Source organism: Chrysochloris asiatica, unplaced genomic scaffold, assembly GCF_000296735.1.
Source record: "Chrysochloris asiatica unplaced genomic scaffold, ChrAsi1.0 scaffold00039, whole genome shotgun sequence".
NCBI classification, from domain to species: domain Eukaryota; kingdom Metazoa; phylum Chordata; class Mammalia; order Afrosoricida; family Chrysochloridae; genus Chrysochloris; species Chrysochloris asiatica.
The window spans coordinates 6,940,301-6,956,846 of record NW_006408557.1 but is presented as its reverse complement, the minus strand read 5'-3'; the positions used below and the strand labels follow the sequence as shown (position 1 = coordinate 6,956,846).

The following is a 16,546-nucleotide window of genomic DNA, read 5'->3' as shown; positions in this document are numbered from 1 at the left end:
CATCAGTCTGCTGGCTCATATCCCAAAAATCAGAGGTTAGAGGGTGACAAATGAGAAGCAGGGTCAAAAGAGAGCTTGTTTTGCCAGAACATCCACATATATTGAATGCAGGCCACATTCTCAAGGTTGTTGTTGTTAGGTGCCATCGAGTCAGTATTGACCCATAGCAACCTTATGCACAGTGCCCAATCCTGGGCCACCCTCACTACTGTTGCCACACTTGAGTCCATCGATGCTGCCACTTGGCCAATCCATCTTGTTGGGGGTCTTCCTCTTTTCCTCTGACCCTCCACCTTACCAAACATGATATCCTTCTCCAGCGACTGGTCCCTCCTGACAACATGTCCAAAGTATGAGAGACGAAGTTTGGCCATCCTGGCCTCCAAGGAGCACTGTGGCTGCACTTCTTCCAAAACGGAAGTTTTGTGCCCATGGCACTTTCAATATTCTCTCCTCCAACACCATAATTCAAAAGTATCAATTCTTCCGTGGTCTTCCTTATTCACTGTCCAGCTTTCGCATGCATATGAGGTTATTGAAAATACCATGGCTTGGGTCAGGCGCACCTTAGTCCTCAAGCTGACATCTTTGCTCTTCAATGCTTTAAAAAGGTCTTGTGCAGCAAATTTGCCTAACTTTGGGTAGTGTTGACATTTTCACAATGTTATGTCTTCATATCCATGAGCATGGTATATTCCTCCATTTCTGCACATCTTTTTTGGTTTCTTATAGTAGTGTTTTGTATTTTTCTTTGTCTAGGTCTTTCGTTTCTCTGGTCAGTTTTATTCTTAGGTTTGACTGGCATGGCGGGTCTATAGGTTCTGTATGTCTGGAGCAGATCACACTCGAATCCAGATACCAGGGCAGCACAGCTAGCACCTGCCTCACACTGGCATGGCTCCCTTTCAGATGATTCACATCAGATTACATTATGGAGGATGGTTACAAAATGTCTGCCAAATTACATAGATACAGCCTACCCAAGTTAAGAAATTGTAACCATGACACCTGCACTGTGAAGGATTATAGCTCCCCAATATTGTGGGAGTCCTGGTGTGGCTAATGTGCTGGTCAGCAAGGTCACTTTGAACTGTAAGGTTGGCGGTTCAAGCTCACCAGCCACTCCTCAGAAAGCCTATACAGAGTTGCTATGAGTTGGAACTGACTTGATGGCACTTACCAACAATATTGGATAGAGTTGTTAAGTTCCATCAAGTCGATTCTAACTTGTAGCAACCTGTATAGGGTTTCCAAGGAGCAGTTTGAACTGTAGAACTTGGGGTTCCCAGTCAGTGCTGCCCATATTATGTCCTTTCAACTCTAGGCTTTGAAATTTTTTTGTTTAGCACGTTTTATCGTGCTTTGGAAGAACATTTACATTAGTTTTCCTATCAGTAATGCATAATTTGTTTATACATAAACTGTTCCATGAAATTGACTAGGATCCCCACAAGATCATTATCACTCTCCCATTTCTTCTCTGGGTTCACCATTTCCATTCATCCAGTCTCCCTGTCCACTCCTGCATTCTCATCTTTGGTTTTGGGCAAATCCTGCCCTTTTGGTTTCATATTAATTTAAGGAGCACATTTTCCACATGGTTTATTGTTTATTTTATAGGCTTGACTATTATTTGGCTGGTGCTATCCGACAGTGTTTCACTACTATTGATATGGTTTTCAGTGACTAAACATTTGAACGTAGTCTGCCTCTCCTTATTCAGAGTCTGTTAAGACAGACTCAGGTCTGGAAGCTCAGCTAAAACCTGTTCATCGTGGGTGACCCTGTTGACATTCAAAATACCAGTGACATAGCTTCTAGCATCACAGCAACAAGCAAGCCTCTACAGTGTGACAAACTGACGGACAAGTGATGATGGCAAAGACTGTGGAGTATTTTGTTCTGTTGTTGTATTATGGATCGGAACCAACTCTACAGCACCTAACAACATTATTTAGCTGAGAGGTGGCCTCTGGGAATATTTTCAGTTTCAAAATTTTTTGGATTTTTCTCCAGTCTCTTTCAGACAGGTACATTTGGTCCCTTTTAATTTTTTTTTCAATTTTAATTTTGTTCTACATTTTTACCCATTCTAACTGGGAGCTTCTATTTGGGTCCTTCCTGGTCAGTGTGGGTCCTAGTGGAAGATGGGACCATCTTGTTCTTCTGGTCTCAGGTTAGAGGATGCTGTGGTTCATGTTGGCTTCATTAAACTTTGTCATTTAAAAATAAAATTTTAACGGTTCTGCTTATTCTTTCCTCTCAAACCTCTAAACATTGTATTGCTTTTTGAGGTTTCTAGTTTTATACCTCCCACTGAGTGCCCAGAATCTTTTAAAATAATAGACATAGATAAGGGTGGTCCAGGTATTGTAGATAGATCGCATTGAAATAGAAATCCAGTTTTAAAAGGGGGTGGACTTTGTTAATGGAATTGGCTCTTCTGTTAAATAAGGAATTTTGAATGAAATGGTCTGTTGGCAGATAAAAATAAACGTGCAGAGTCTCCCAGAAGCTGAACCATAGGCTTTATAAAGCAAGGAAAAAGCCAGGTATTCCACTTCCCCTGGCTCACTGGGATCAAAGTCTTTTTCATTTTTTAGTTTAGTTTTTTTTTTCCTAGCGAAAATTTGGAATCCAGGCAGGCTTGCTCCCCTAAGGGGGGACCCAGAGGCACCGCGGCCTGTCCCCTCCTCAGTCCCTGGAGATGTGTGTCGGGAGAAAACTCTAGTCCAACGTCGAAATCCGTTACCATGCTGCTGTGTCCTCCAGGGCCATTTCTTAGGCGGAAGAACACATGAAGACGGGGAAAACCGCTGTGTTGATTCTCGGGCCTTGTGGGCTGGGCACGCAGCGGGTCAGGTTACAGACAGGTGAGGCAGGCGGATCAGCAAGCAGCGGACGCCAGCTAGCCCCCGGCCGGACGCATGCCGCAACCCCCTGCGGCTAAATACATCTGATCATCCACCTCCCACCCCACCCCACCCCACCCCACCCCACCCCTCTGGAAGGGGGTGCGCACTGCCGCCGGGGAGGCGGCGCTGGGCGTGCCTGGGCGTACCCAGGCTTGGGCGGTGTGCAGGGGTTCTGGGAAGGGCAATGCGTCCCCCAAGGTGGGCATTGCTGCTCCCAAAAAACTTTCTTACTAACTCACCTTCCTTCCCTCCCTTCTACCTCCCTGTACAAGGGTCGATAGGAACAAACAAAAACAAATGCAAAACTGTCCTACCACCTCCCTGGTAGGGGCGGTGAGGAAAAGTAGCCAACCTTCACTTTACCGACTTTTACTAAAAGGTTATTTACCGGTATCAGAATTTGGGGAGCGGGTGGTGAGGGGAAACAAGAAAGAAATACCGTGGACTAGGGAGGGAAGCTGCATTTGTGTAGCACGGGCTTGACTTTTGTTTCCATTGTGTGTTTATTTGAGGTGAAGGGTAGCACGGGCTCGGTTTTTTTTCTTCTCCCCCCCATTGTGTGTTTATTTGAGGTAAAGGGGTTCTTGAGGTGCTACATCTTGTGGTGAAAGCTGCTTTGATGGAGCAAACCGACTACTTTAGATTGTATGGCACAAATTAGTAAAATAAAATATTTTAGAGATGCAGAATTTAAAAGTATATACAGTGTTTGAGGGGCTGTTGCACATGATGGGGGCTTATGTTACTAGGTCTCCCTTCCATCAGAGACTCCAGGGGGCGTTGCCCCGCGGATTCAATTCCTCTTCTGCCCGCCGAGATTTCGGAAGCCCAGGAATACTCCCAATTTCCAGAACTGAGCCATTTTCTGCAGAGCTTGTTATAACCAAATCCATGCCGGGGACCCCAACTGGTATGGGTAAGGGACTGGTTGGAGCATTGGGAAGTTGTTCTGGGGTTTGCCAGCAGAAGTTTACCTTGATGTAGAAGTGATGGGGAAGGACATTTAAAATGTCCTTCCTTTCTTAAAAAGGGGAGGGGGAGAATCAGACGTTAAATTCTTTTGCAAACATTCATGCCTAAGGAAGGGCTGGAACAGGCAGCACGGCCGCCGGAACCGGTCGAACAGGTAGCGATCTTGTTGACACCGTTATTTGGCACGGCGCATGCTCACTCCCAAGTTTCCTGGTGCCTTTTCTATTCCACTTTATGAAACTTTTTTTCCGGCGTGGTCTCTCCAGCGATTTAAGGTATAGGTGGCGCGGAGCTGAAAGGTTCGGAGTCTCAGCGAACGCGCCACACCGACCGAGGGGTGGAGGGAGAGGACCAGCGAGACAGGAAGGTGGGCTCCGGCGCCGGTAGCTGGGGACCGTGCCTTTGCCACTGAGGCCGCCCCTAGCGGAACAGAAGAACGAAAGGGTCGCCACCGAAGTAGGGGCCCACCATGCCCAAAGTCTTCCTGGTAAAGAGGAGGAGCCATGGGGTCTCGGTCCGAAGCTGGAATGAGCTCCCGGATGAGGAAAGGGCAGACACCTACATCCCAGGTGAGCGCTGCGAGGTAGCCGGGTCGAGGGAGCCGGGTCGGGGCGCGGGGCTTCTGGGGTGGGGGAAGGGGTGGCTCAGTCCCATTGGCAGTCAGTCGGGGTCGAACTCTCCACTTATGTCTCCTCCTTCAGAGAGGGACAGGGGCTTTCTGGCAGAGGAGGGTGCGGACCCATCCCGCAGCTAGGAGAGCCTAGGAAATCGACGCGGTCGCCCCCTTTTCCCCTAGTGAGCACCATTTAATTGCCCGGCTGCGGGACCGTTGGCTGCAGTGCAAGCGGAGATAGCCCGGGAGGACCGGGGTATGGTGGGGGAAGCAAGTAGGGACTACTCCTAAATCCCACGTTTTTATGTTGTACCCCTCAACCCTCTCCTCTCCTCGGAGGACTTTTAAGGCTCAAGGTCCCTTGTGCATGGCTCCCAGTTCCTCGTGGGAGCCGGGCCTGGGCCGGAGGAGTAGACTTCAGCACCCCGAGCTTTCTTAGGAGACCAAGCAATTGGCTTGCTCGCCCACCCCCGCGGCGTTGCCCACTTGGCAAGGTGCCCAGGTCCGGGGTGGGGCGACGGTACCGCCCGCAGGTCAAACTGACGCTGTGTGTGTGTGTGTGTCTCTCGGTTGCGGCCCCACCCTCCGCAGTAGGCCTAAACTGCCTACTCCAGGAACCCCCCGAGGACAGCCGTAGCGATGGCGGGAGCAGCAGCAGCAGCGGCGGCATTAGCAGCAGCAGCAGCGCCGGGGAGCAGGGAGGCACCGAGAGCAACTCATCCCCGCGCGCCCCCGAGCGGGAAGCCAGCGAACCTGGCGACACCGAAGGCCCTGGTGGACACCTGGCGGCGAAACAGCGCCCTGTCGTCAGGTCGAAAATCAAGGTACAGTGTCGACTCTGCCCCCGCCGCCGCCTGCACCACGCCCTGGCGACGGACTCCCGGGCCCGCACCCCTCCTGGCCTCACACTCTGGTGACCCGGCCCGATCACGGCCGCCGCGCCGCGCCTGCACCTGCCCCTGGGTCGCGGCCAGGGCGCCTCCGCTTGTCTTCCGCCGGCTTGGCGGTCTTCCATATGGTTGTGACCCGGCGACCGTTCCTTGGTGGGGAGTGTGGTCTCTGAAACTGCTTAAAAGGCTCTGGTAGCTCTGTCAACAAGCCAGTCTTGAGAATAAGCCTGCCGTCTAGGTGCCCGTGATTGGTGATTCGAAAGAAGGGACCCCAGCAGTTCTGCCCACACCATGTATATTCTGAATTTCACACTCTTCCCGTTGCCCTGGGGGGAAAAAATGGCAGCAGCTTGGCACACAGTGGGTCTCTCACAGTTAGCTACTGTTCCTGGTGCTATTCACGGAGTGCTGATTAGACAGGCGGCCTACACCTGGCGCTTTAGATCTGTCATGTCTCTCAAATCCTAAATCAAATTTGATGGATAAGAGTTCAAATGCAAATTGCCTTAGCGCTGCCTCCTTACATTCCAGTGGGTTGGGGTATGTATTCCCCTTTATTGTCTTGCCTCTGGGCCTTCTGAGTCCTCTAGACTTGTAGGCTACACTTTATCAGAACATCTATCTGCGTTTTCCTGGGTAGAATTAACGTGATCGCCTCTTCAAACGCATCCTGTATCCCCAAGTGTAAGGAACTGATTTACACTTCCACGGACTCACAGCCACCTGGAGCTGGGGTGGATGTTTTAAGAATCATTGGACCCCATTTCTTAGCCTGGTGGGCTTTAGCACCACCCAGTGCTCACTCCCGACCCTCATTGATTGATAACTTCAGCTCCCTCCAGAGCTGCCGGGCTTCCTCAGCAGAGGGCAGAAGGGGGATGGGAGGGGAGGAAGAGAGTTTGCTCTGGGTTGGAAAGCCTTCCATACTTTTTCTGGTGCGTATTCCTTGTTCCTGGGACTAGGGCACATTTAGTTTTGAATGTAGACTAGAGACGATCTGGAATACAAAAGAAAAACGTCTTTTAGAGATGCTTCTGACTGGGTTTTAGCTTTGTGAATGGCACAGTTCGGGTTCACAAATCAGCTTGCCTGAGATGCTTCTAGGCCAGGCGGGTTTAAGTGGGAAGGGACTTTTTGCTTGAGGCTGCAGGTAGCTCTGTCCATGAAATCCCACTAAGTGTCCCACTTGCATATTTATCACCAGGCTGAAAAGACAATTGCCACGTTGTTTGACGTTTGACTATCCAGTTTGGTCCTCTTACCTTCAATTTCCCAGATTCATCTAGAAAGTTTCAGAGGAGGAAGATCCAGTTTCTTAACCAATATTTTGGGAAGCTCTCATTCATGAGTTCGAATTGACTCCACGGCACTTAACAACAACAATAACATTCCAATCTCAGGCACACTTCGCCATTGAAACCCTGGATTTAAGGAAATAATAAACTAGTTTTATTTACCAGTTGATTCTGGCTTGGCTACCCCCAAAGAGTCTTGGTGGCACTGTGGCCTAGACGCTGGACTGCTAAGTGCAAGGTTAGGTAGTTCAAACCCACTAGTGCTCTGCTGGAGAAAGATGAGGCTGTTGTTCCCCCATAGGGTCACTGTGAGTTTGGGTTTTGTTTTGTTCTTTAATTCAATTGCTACCCCTGGAATGGGGATTGAGGTCCAGAGTGTGTTCCTAACCTTTCTGGAGAGCCTTCTCTCCATGGTTCCTGATGAGGGTTTTTTTGTTTGTTTGTTTGTTTTTTAAGTTTTTATTGTGAATTGGGTGAAAGTTTACAGACAAGATCATCAGCTTTACATTCAGCAAATTTTACACATTGTGTCATTTCAATTATTACAATCCCTTCCCTGCAACATTTATCGTACTTTTTCCCTGTGGTTCCCCATTTACATCATATATTTCACAAATAAATAAGGCAAAAATATTTGATGTACATTTACAAAACAAAAAATATATATATATATTCATTTAAATGTCCAATGTGCCCCTTCTGTCAGCCAGCTTCCTGCCCGCAGGCATAGAGCCCATCTTAGTCCATGGTCTTAGAGCCTGCAGCTTCTGTCTTTCCCTGCCATCACTTCTGCCACTGTCTCTGCTGTCTTTGCTTTTTAGGGAGTGATGTCATGCTCCACTCATGCTCTTCCTTCTTGATGGTCCTGGGATCGTCTATTCCTGAAATGAAAGATTAACTATTCCCTCCTTTTAGTTATACAGCTTCTACAATTATAATCACAATTAATCCTGCCAACAGTTATTCACAATTGAGTCATAAAATCCTGTATTACCATTATTCCGCATCTTCTTTCACCAGATCCATCTGTAAAAGAGGGAAACTATTCAGTGGGGATTCTACCTTGCTCCCCTCGTTCTGAAATTAAGTGTACTGATGAAAGCCAGTCACTTCATACCTATGTAACACCCCATCCCCCATTTCTGATAGCCAATGTCAACATTTCTCATCCCTACGAACCCAATATACTGAGGAAACAAGGTTGTTGCTTGATATGAAGAATCTTTCCATTCCAGTTGGAATTTTGAGTCTGCATTTATAGGCAAAAGTCTAATTCCTCAACTTGTAGCAGTTGACATTTGTTCTTAGTATCAAACATTTTTATCATCCTAGGTTTGAGTTCTGGTCAACTATCCACCCAAGCTACATCAAATGGGTACTAGCTGCAAGTCTGGGAGTTCACAAACACCTCCCTGCACTTCAGTCCAGCTGGCTGCTTCACTTTCCACCATAGCCCCCAGGGTTAGATCAGTGCCTGTGGGCTCAGGAATTCTCACATCTTCCTAAACTTCAGAGCAGACAGCCTTTCCTCTTTTCTCTCTTATCTCCAGGTGAACTAGTGTCAATGGAATATAGGCAAATTCAGCCCATGTCTTCATTGCTACACGTGTCCATTTCCACTCACAAGTAGACACAGATGATCACTAGCAAGCATACTATACTGCTCATGGATTTCCTTTGTGTTTCAGCCCTAGAAGGACGTTTTCCCTGAAGGGCTGACTTATTCCTGCCTTGATGTCTCCAAAGCAAACAGCTTGCTGGATATTCAAACCACCTAACAGTCTGCTTTTTCTCTGTAGCTCTTTCTCTCTATAAGAATCTTTTGTTCTCCAAGCAATTCTGGGTTAGTCTGCATGTCTTTTCTAGTGGGACTGTCCCACCTCAGAAGGTTCTGGGTGGGGCTTAGGATCCCACCTAAGGCCCCAAATGACACAAAGGCTTAACAAGAAGTCTATTTGCCCCGGCAAATTCTATTTCCCCTTTTAGCACGTTCAGTCAGTTTTAGGCTGAAGGTGGACTTAACAAGTTTTCTGTCATCATGGTTACCGGTACTACTTTCTATCACACATCAATGTCTATTTTATAATAGTAGGCAGGGAAACCAATATCCACAAGACAAACACATAAACATTCTACCTCTCCTTTACTCATTCAGTCTATGATTTGATCCATGTAGATACTCACAGAACACTGTTGTTTCAAGGTTGTGTATAAATCACTATTTACCTCTATCCCACCTAGTTCATACATACCTCCCTAAGTCTTTCCCTATCATTTGCCACCCTCCCTCTTCTTGTGTATTTCCCTCCTCCTCCTTGTATATTACCCTCTCTATCACCTTTTCCCAGGGAGCTCTGGTAGCGTAGTGGTTACGAATCGGGCTGCGAACCTTAAGGTCAGTGGTTCGAAACTACCAGCCGCTCCGCGGGAGAAAGATGAGGCTTTCTACTCCCGTAAGGATTTACACCCTCGGAAACCCTGTACAGGGTCGCTATGGGTCGGAACCGACTCGACGGCACTTAACAACAACAACAACATCACCTCTTCCCACCACTAATAACCATTAAAGAATGTTTCTTTTAGTGTAGACACTTTTTCATAAGCTTTTACAATAATGGTCTCATACAATATTTGTTCTTTTGTGATTGACTAATTTCACTCAGCATAATGTCCTCAAGGTTCATACATTTTATGAGGTGTTTTGCAGATTAATCATTAGTCTTCAAGGTTACATAGTATTCCACTGTGTGTATATACCAAAGTTTGTTTCTTCTTCTATTGATGGGCACTTAGGTTGTCTCCATCTTTTTGCTATTGTGAATTGTACTGTGATAAACATTAGTGTGCATATATCTACTCACGTCCTGGCTTGTATTTCTTGTGGATATATAACAAGTAGAGAGATTGTTGGGTCATAAGGTATTTCTATTTCCAACTTTCTGAGGAAACACCATACAGTTCCCCAGAGTGGTTGAACCATTTTAGTCCTACCAGCAATGTAGGAGGATCACAGTCTCGCCACACCCTAACCAACATTTGTTGTTTTCATTTTTTTTAACTTCACTGTTAATGCTGGTGTGAGATGATGTCTCATTGTTGTTTTGATTTGCAGCTTTCTAATGGCTAGTGTCCTGGTGGGTCTGTGGGGTAATGTGCCGGACTGCAAAATTATTTGACCCATCAGGTCAGCAGTTCAAGCTCACCAGCTGCTCCTTGGAGTAGCTATGAGTTAGAACTGACTCAACAGCACTTAACAACAACAATAACATTTCAATCTCAGGCACACTTTGCCATTGAAACCCTGGATTTAAGGAAATAATAAATTAGTTTAGGAGGCTGGAGGTATGAATCCAGAGCACTGGCTCTGGAGAAAGCACCTTGTCTCCTTTGTGCATCAGCAGACCCATCATTCTGTAGAGTTCTCAATGTTTCTTGGCATCAATATTACTCTGGATCTAGGAGCTTCACAGGGACCCCAACTCAAAAGGACATACTTTACTTCCCACTCTTCTATCTTGGTAATAGTAGGTCCCTGTCTCTCTGCCAAGTCTCTCTCATTGTATCCCACCCTTACTCCTCTTATTGTTTTATCACATCAAATCATATCAAGGGGATTACTACATCTCGACTGCCAAGCCACTGAGAATCCTGGTTCAGTCAAATTGACAAGGACCCTTTACTGTCACCAGCCACCCCTTGTCAGCTGGGTACATGTACAAATTTCCTTCGTGGTGGTATGCGATGGAGTTGGTTCCAGCTGATAGTGAACCTGCCTAGGGTTTCCAAGGCTCCTTTGACTTTGGATGGCCCCATTCTCCAGTCCATCTGAGTGGCAACCCTACCCCTTCAGCCCTAGCAGGCCCTATTCTTCAGCCCTCCTGGGTATGGCAGCCTCTCTCTCTCAACTTTGGGCAGAGACAGCCTGCCTTAATAGCAGCCGTACACTCTAAAACTCAGTTGGTGAAGAAGCCAACTCTTTGAAATGTAACAAAGTGTTGCCCTACCCATAGAGACCCCAGAGGTTCTGCTTCTACCATTTGAGACTGAGACAACTCTGCTTCTCATGATCTTTATCTCTTCAGCTTCAGCTTCTGCCTTTTTGGTTCCTTGATCTCTAGAAGAGGCCAGCCTAGTTTCAGCTTTGCTCAAACAATGTCACAAAACTCTTCAACTCTACTGATAAGTGCCCAAACGCACTGTACTTTACCAATAAACCTTGACCAGAAGGTGCTCATCTTTCTCATTCTGTGTGTCAGAGAGCCTAACTAAACCAGCAAGTGCCCAGATGTATTCCACTCCACTAGGAACTTCTTCATGAAGGTGCTCAATTCTCTTGCTCCGTGGATCGGCTTCCATGCCATCTTGTGTTGGTCTCCTGGTTTTGCTGCTTAAGGTTCTCTGTCACTTCTTACTGTCTGTGCTGTCTCCAGTATTACAGCTCTCCTCACTTCCTTCTGAACCCTCATCAGAATTGCCTTTGACATCCATAATTCTACCAACAGTCTTTTGCAGTCAGTCTAGGCATTCACTATTCGGCAGTTAAAATTGCTTCCACATTTTATGTACCTGTTAGAGCAGCGTCCCACTCTTGGTATCATATTCTGTCTTAGTTATCTAGTACTGCTACAACAGAAGTACCACAAGTGGACGTATTGAGCAACCAGAAATTTCTTCTCTCACAGTTTCTGAGGCTAGACGTCTGAATTCAGAGCACTGGCTCTAGAGAAAGGTCCTTGTCTCCTTTCAGTTGTCAGTAGGTCCAGCACTGTTTGGAGGTCTCCATGTGGCCTTGGCAAAACTATTCCTCTGGATCTATGAGCTTCACAGTGCAGGGACTCCAGATCCAAAGGACTTAACTGCACTCCCTAACAATTCTGTCCTGGTGGCAGTAGGTCACGTTCTCTCTGCTCAAGTGTCTCTCCTTTTATCTCTTGTAAGATAAAAGGTGTTGCATGCCACACCCTTGGGAATCAGGGTAGTTGTAAGATTAAGGGTAAAGTCCTGGTATGGTGCTGTAGTGTAAGCAGTGGACTACTAATCACAAGGTTGGTGATTCAAATTCACCAGCCACTCTAGGGAAACCCTATACAGGCTCACTATGAGTTGGAACTGACTTAATGGCTCTTAACAACAGCAACATCCCATCTTTAATCCTCTTACTGATTCTTCACAACAAAACATATCTTGGGGGAAAGCTACAGCTCAACTGCCAAACCACTGAGAATCCTGACCCAGTCAAGTTGATATAAAACCTTTACTATCACACTAGTGGGAGTCCTGGTGTGGCGCTGTGGGTTAATGCGCCAGACTGCAAAGCTGTTTGAACTGCAAGGTCAGCGGTTCAAGCCACCAGCTTCTCCTTGGAAACCCTATACAGGGTCGCTATGGGTTGGGATCTACTCGACGGCACTTAACAACAACAACTTACTAGTCAGGGGTTGTAACACTGATGAGAGAAAGAGGCCTAGAAGGAGGCCAAGAGGAGCGTGTCTTCAGAAGGCTAAGAAGGGCCTGTCCTTAGGTATCTGAGAGAAACAGAGAGAACTGTCCTGCACTGAATAAGGTAGATTATACTTGCATCCTTCCTGATTCTGATGCCTGAGTTGTACCCTGTTCCTTAATAAATCATTTAACTGTATAGTATCTGAGTTCTGTGAGCTGTTGCAGCAAATTGCTGAACCCAAACAGGAAGGAAGAGTGTGGAGGGGGGAGGGAGAGTGGCCAGTGTCAGATGGAGTTGTACAGCAGCTTGGAGAATGTAGAAATCTAGGATATAGTTGACCGCTGCCTCAAAGGAATTAACTTTGTGTCGATTCCTACATTGGAAGTTGTTTGTTTATCATCTTAATGACTTCCCCTTCCTTTTACCTCCAGGATTATCATGACTGGTGAAAGTACCTGTGATGTAGCACCTTGTGAAGGTAGCATAATTGTTAGGTCCTCACAGCTACTAACTGAAAGGGCAGTATATTGAGCCCACCAGTGGCAGTCAGCTTCTTTAAAGATTTACAGCCTTGAAAATCCTATGGGCAGTTTTACTCAGACCTGTGTGGTGCTGTGGAGTCCTGGTGTAGGGCTGCAAAGTCATTTAAACTGCAAGGTTGGTGGTTCAAGCTCACAAGCTGCTCCTTGGAAACACTATATAGGGTTGCTGTGGCTTGGAACCAACTTAAAGGAACTTAACAACAACAAGGTGGTGCTGTAGGGTAAACATTGGATTACATTGTCAGTTTGAACAGCAAGATTGGCTGTTCAAATTCACTAGCCATTCCTTGGAAACCCTATAGAAGGTTGCTATGAGTTGGAACCAACTTGACAACACTTAACAACAGCAACAACAACTTAGGGTTGCTATGAGTTGTAATCAACTCCTTGGTATTAAGTTTTTGGAACACATTGTGTAGTTCTAGAGTTCTTTGAAAGGAGTGCGGAACTCATGGGAGAGTCTTAAGAATCAGCTTCCTAAACAAAAAAGGAGGAAAGTAACTCAGGGATGAGACCTATATGTGAAATGTTGCTTTGATGTTTTATTTTGTAATAGTTTGAAGACATGTGGCCAGTAGTCAGCCCTTAAAATGAAAGGAACTGCAAGTTTGAGCTAGCGCCCTGTAGAGCAAGGCAATATCATAGCATGAGTACAAATGTTCCCCCCTTGGTGTTCCAGAAAGTTCTATCCAGCAATATTGGTTAAGCATCTAGGCCAGGATTAGGGAACTTTTCTTCTGCCAAAATTTATAATATCATTCACGGGCCATACAAAATTACCAGTTTAAAAATTAGCCAACTACATTTGGTCAGTGAACAAAGTTGGCAGTTCACATCCACCAGCTGCTCCTTGGAAATCCTATACAGGATTGCTATGAGTCAGAACCAACTCAACGGCACTTAACAACAGCAACAACAATGTGATACCTGGAAATGCGGTTGCCTTGCTAGACCAGATGGTTTCATGGGTCCTATATGGTCCTCAGGCCAGATGTTCCCCATCCTGATCTAAGCTGTGGCTTTGTTGTTTCTTAACTGTGACTTTGGTCAAGTTGCTAATCCCTCAGTTTTCTTGTCTATAAAATGGGGATGCTAATAATGTTAGCTGCTGTGTAGATATGCAAGGATAAATAAAGTAAGGGTGACACGTGGTACATGACCAGTAATTGTAGCTATTATTATTGAGTTGGTGAGAAGATAAATGCTAATTACTAACTGTATTACTAAGGCGCTCTGGTAGCATAGTAGAGTCCATCTGCTAATCTCAAGGTCAGCAGTTCGAAACTACCAGCGGTTCCATGGAAGAAAGATGAGGCTTTCTGCTTCTGTAAAGATATACAGCTCGGAATCCCTATATAGGTCACTATGAGTTGGAACTGACTCCACCACCACCACCAACTGTATTACTGGAGTCCTGGTGTGGTGTTATGGATTAATGCACTGGACCATAAGGTTGATGGTTCAAGCTCACTAGCTGCTCCTCGGAAACCCTATACAGGTTTGCTATGAGCTGGAACCTACTCGAGTGCACTTTACAACAGTAACAATTCTGTTACTAGTATGGCACTGTGTACTGAACTGAAAGGTCGGTTTGAACCTCAAGGCTGGCAGTTCAAACTCACCAGCCACCCCTTGAAAACCTATACAGGGTTGCTATGAGTTGGAACCAACTCCAGGGTACTTTACAACAACAGCCCAACAACTCTGTTACAGAAAATGAATACCAAACCAGAAACAAAAACCAATATGTAGTATATTTTGACCAAGGAAGGTATTTTTTTTTCTTAAAAAAGAGTTTACTTTTGTTGTTGAAAGTATGCACAGCAGAAAACATACCAGTTCAATAATTTTCACATGTATAATTCTGTGACATTGATTATATTCTTCAAGTTTTGCCACCATTCTCATCCTCCTTTCCTAAACTGTCCTCCACCATTAACATCAATTCATTATTCCCTAAGCTTCCTAGCTAACCTTTCAAGTTGAGCAGGAAAGGTTCCTTAAAAGAAGGAACACTGATCTGTTTGTTTTTGTTGTTATTTCAGCTTTTAAACTTTTTATTGTAAATTGAGTGAAGAATTACAGACAAAATCATACAGTTTGTTTTGTCTCAAGATTGCAATACCTCCATATAACAAAAATTATCGCACTTCCTCCCTGTGGTTCCTCCTTCCCATCTGTTTTCAATTTTGTCCTTAGGTGGCTTTTTGATACTGAATGATTGGCCATTCTATGGAGAGCATACCATATGTACGCTAGTAAGTTTCACCCCTACATATTTATCTACAGTTGGCTGAAAATTGGGCCATGGCGGTAAGCCCCTTTCCAGACCTGAAGGGTAATCAAGGCCATAGTCTTGGGTTCCTCCAGTCTCTTTCTGACCAGTAAGTCTGGTTTGTTTGTTTGTTTGTTTCAATAATTTTGAGTTTTGTTCCCCATTTTCTCCCACTCTATCCAGACCTTCTAATGTGATCCCTTTCAGAGTAGTTAGTAGTGGTAGTTGGGTACCACTTCTGGTGTGAGAGTCATGATGACTGATGCTCATCAGCTTCATTGGTCCATTAGAGTAATTGATTCCAAGCATCTTAAATTTTCATCGCTTTTCTTTCTTTTGCACATGGAGAGATCAGTAGTTATCCTTAGATGGCCACTCATGAGCTTTTAAGATCAGAGATCCTATTCACCAAAGAACATTGTCTTTGTGGACTATGTTATGACAGTTTAGCATGCTCTACCCTAAGACCATGGTCCTGAGCCCCCAGGCCCAGCAACCCATTGTCTAAAGACGTTTAATAATATCATTTTTATCACTTTACCCACTATACGCTTCACCACAATTACTTGTCTGTCAGTTTGTCCTACTGTGTTGGCTTGCGTGTTGTTATGATTCTGGAAACTATGCCACTGGTATTTTAAATATTAGCAGGATCACGCATGGTGCATAGTTTCAGTCAGCTTCCAGACTCACTGATGTTTTTGAAGGAAGGAAATCCTCAGTTGGGCCCAGCTTTGGTCGTAGATACATTATTTGCACTAAGCATCAGTTCCCTGATGTGTATGTGTGATGAGAAAAGAATAGAACTAGTCTCTCAGAAGTATTGTGCAAATTAAATAATGGATGTAAACTGGCAAACATAGAAGTTTTGTTAATGTAGTCATTAATAGTATTTAGTAGGGGCCCTGTACAGGGTCGCTATGGGTCAGAACCGACTCAATGGCACTTAACAAAACAAAAACAGTAGGGGCAAGGGTATCATCAACTTGATTGTGTTGATACATGGATCTGGAAAGGAGTCCTATGTGCAGGTTAGGAAATACATATGGTCTTCCCCAGCCTATCTGCCTTCTGCCTTGGGCCTCTTTGTTGTTGTTAAGTGCTGTGAAGTCGGTTCCAACTTATTGAGACCCTGCACAGGGTTTCCGAGGGTGTAAATCTTTACAGGAACAGAAAGCGTCGTCTTTCTCCCACGGAACAGCTGGTAGTTTTGAACTGCTGACCTTGCGGTTCACAGCCCGATTCATAACCACTATGCTACCAGAGTTCTGCCTTGGGCCTCTAGCACCTTGCAAAATTGTCTCTTTACTGCTAAGGTTTCTATAATTTATAAAACAGGTTGGCATGAGGGTTTATACCCAGTTTGATGTTGGTCCACTTGAAGTCATTTTAAAATGAAGCATGTTAGATCCATTTGCTGGTCTCTCAAGATTGTGGGATAGAGAAACTCGGGAAACTCTGATCACTGTTGTCCTTTGAGGGTATATCAGAAATAAAGTAACTCTGAAATGAAGTCAGTTAGTTCACTGCCATTGATTCATTCCTGACTTAAGACTGGCTGTTGGAACTCAGGTACAAGTGGAGGCTAGCAAGTTAATTTG

General features: G+C 45.4%; 1 protein-coding gene across 1 annotated transcript in view; it reads left to right on the top strand.

Moving 5' to 3' along the window:
* Positions 1 to 4,356: 4,356 nt before the first annotated feature.
* The window catches only part of OVOL2 (ovo-like zinc finger 2), a 63,772-nt gene continuing 51,582 nt past the window's right edge, over positions 4,357 to 16,546 (top strand). The window contains exons 1-2 of the mRNA XM_006860633.1: positions 4,357 to 4,456; positions 5,092 to 5,324. Coding sequence (XP_006860695.1) covers positions 4,357 to 4,456; positions 5,092 to 5,324 — 333 coding nt within the window. The remainder of the gene's footprint in view (positions 4,457 to 5,091; positions 5,325 to 16,546) is intronic.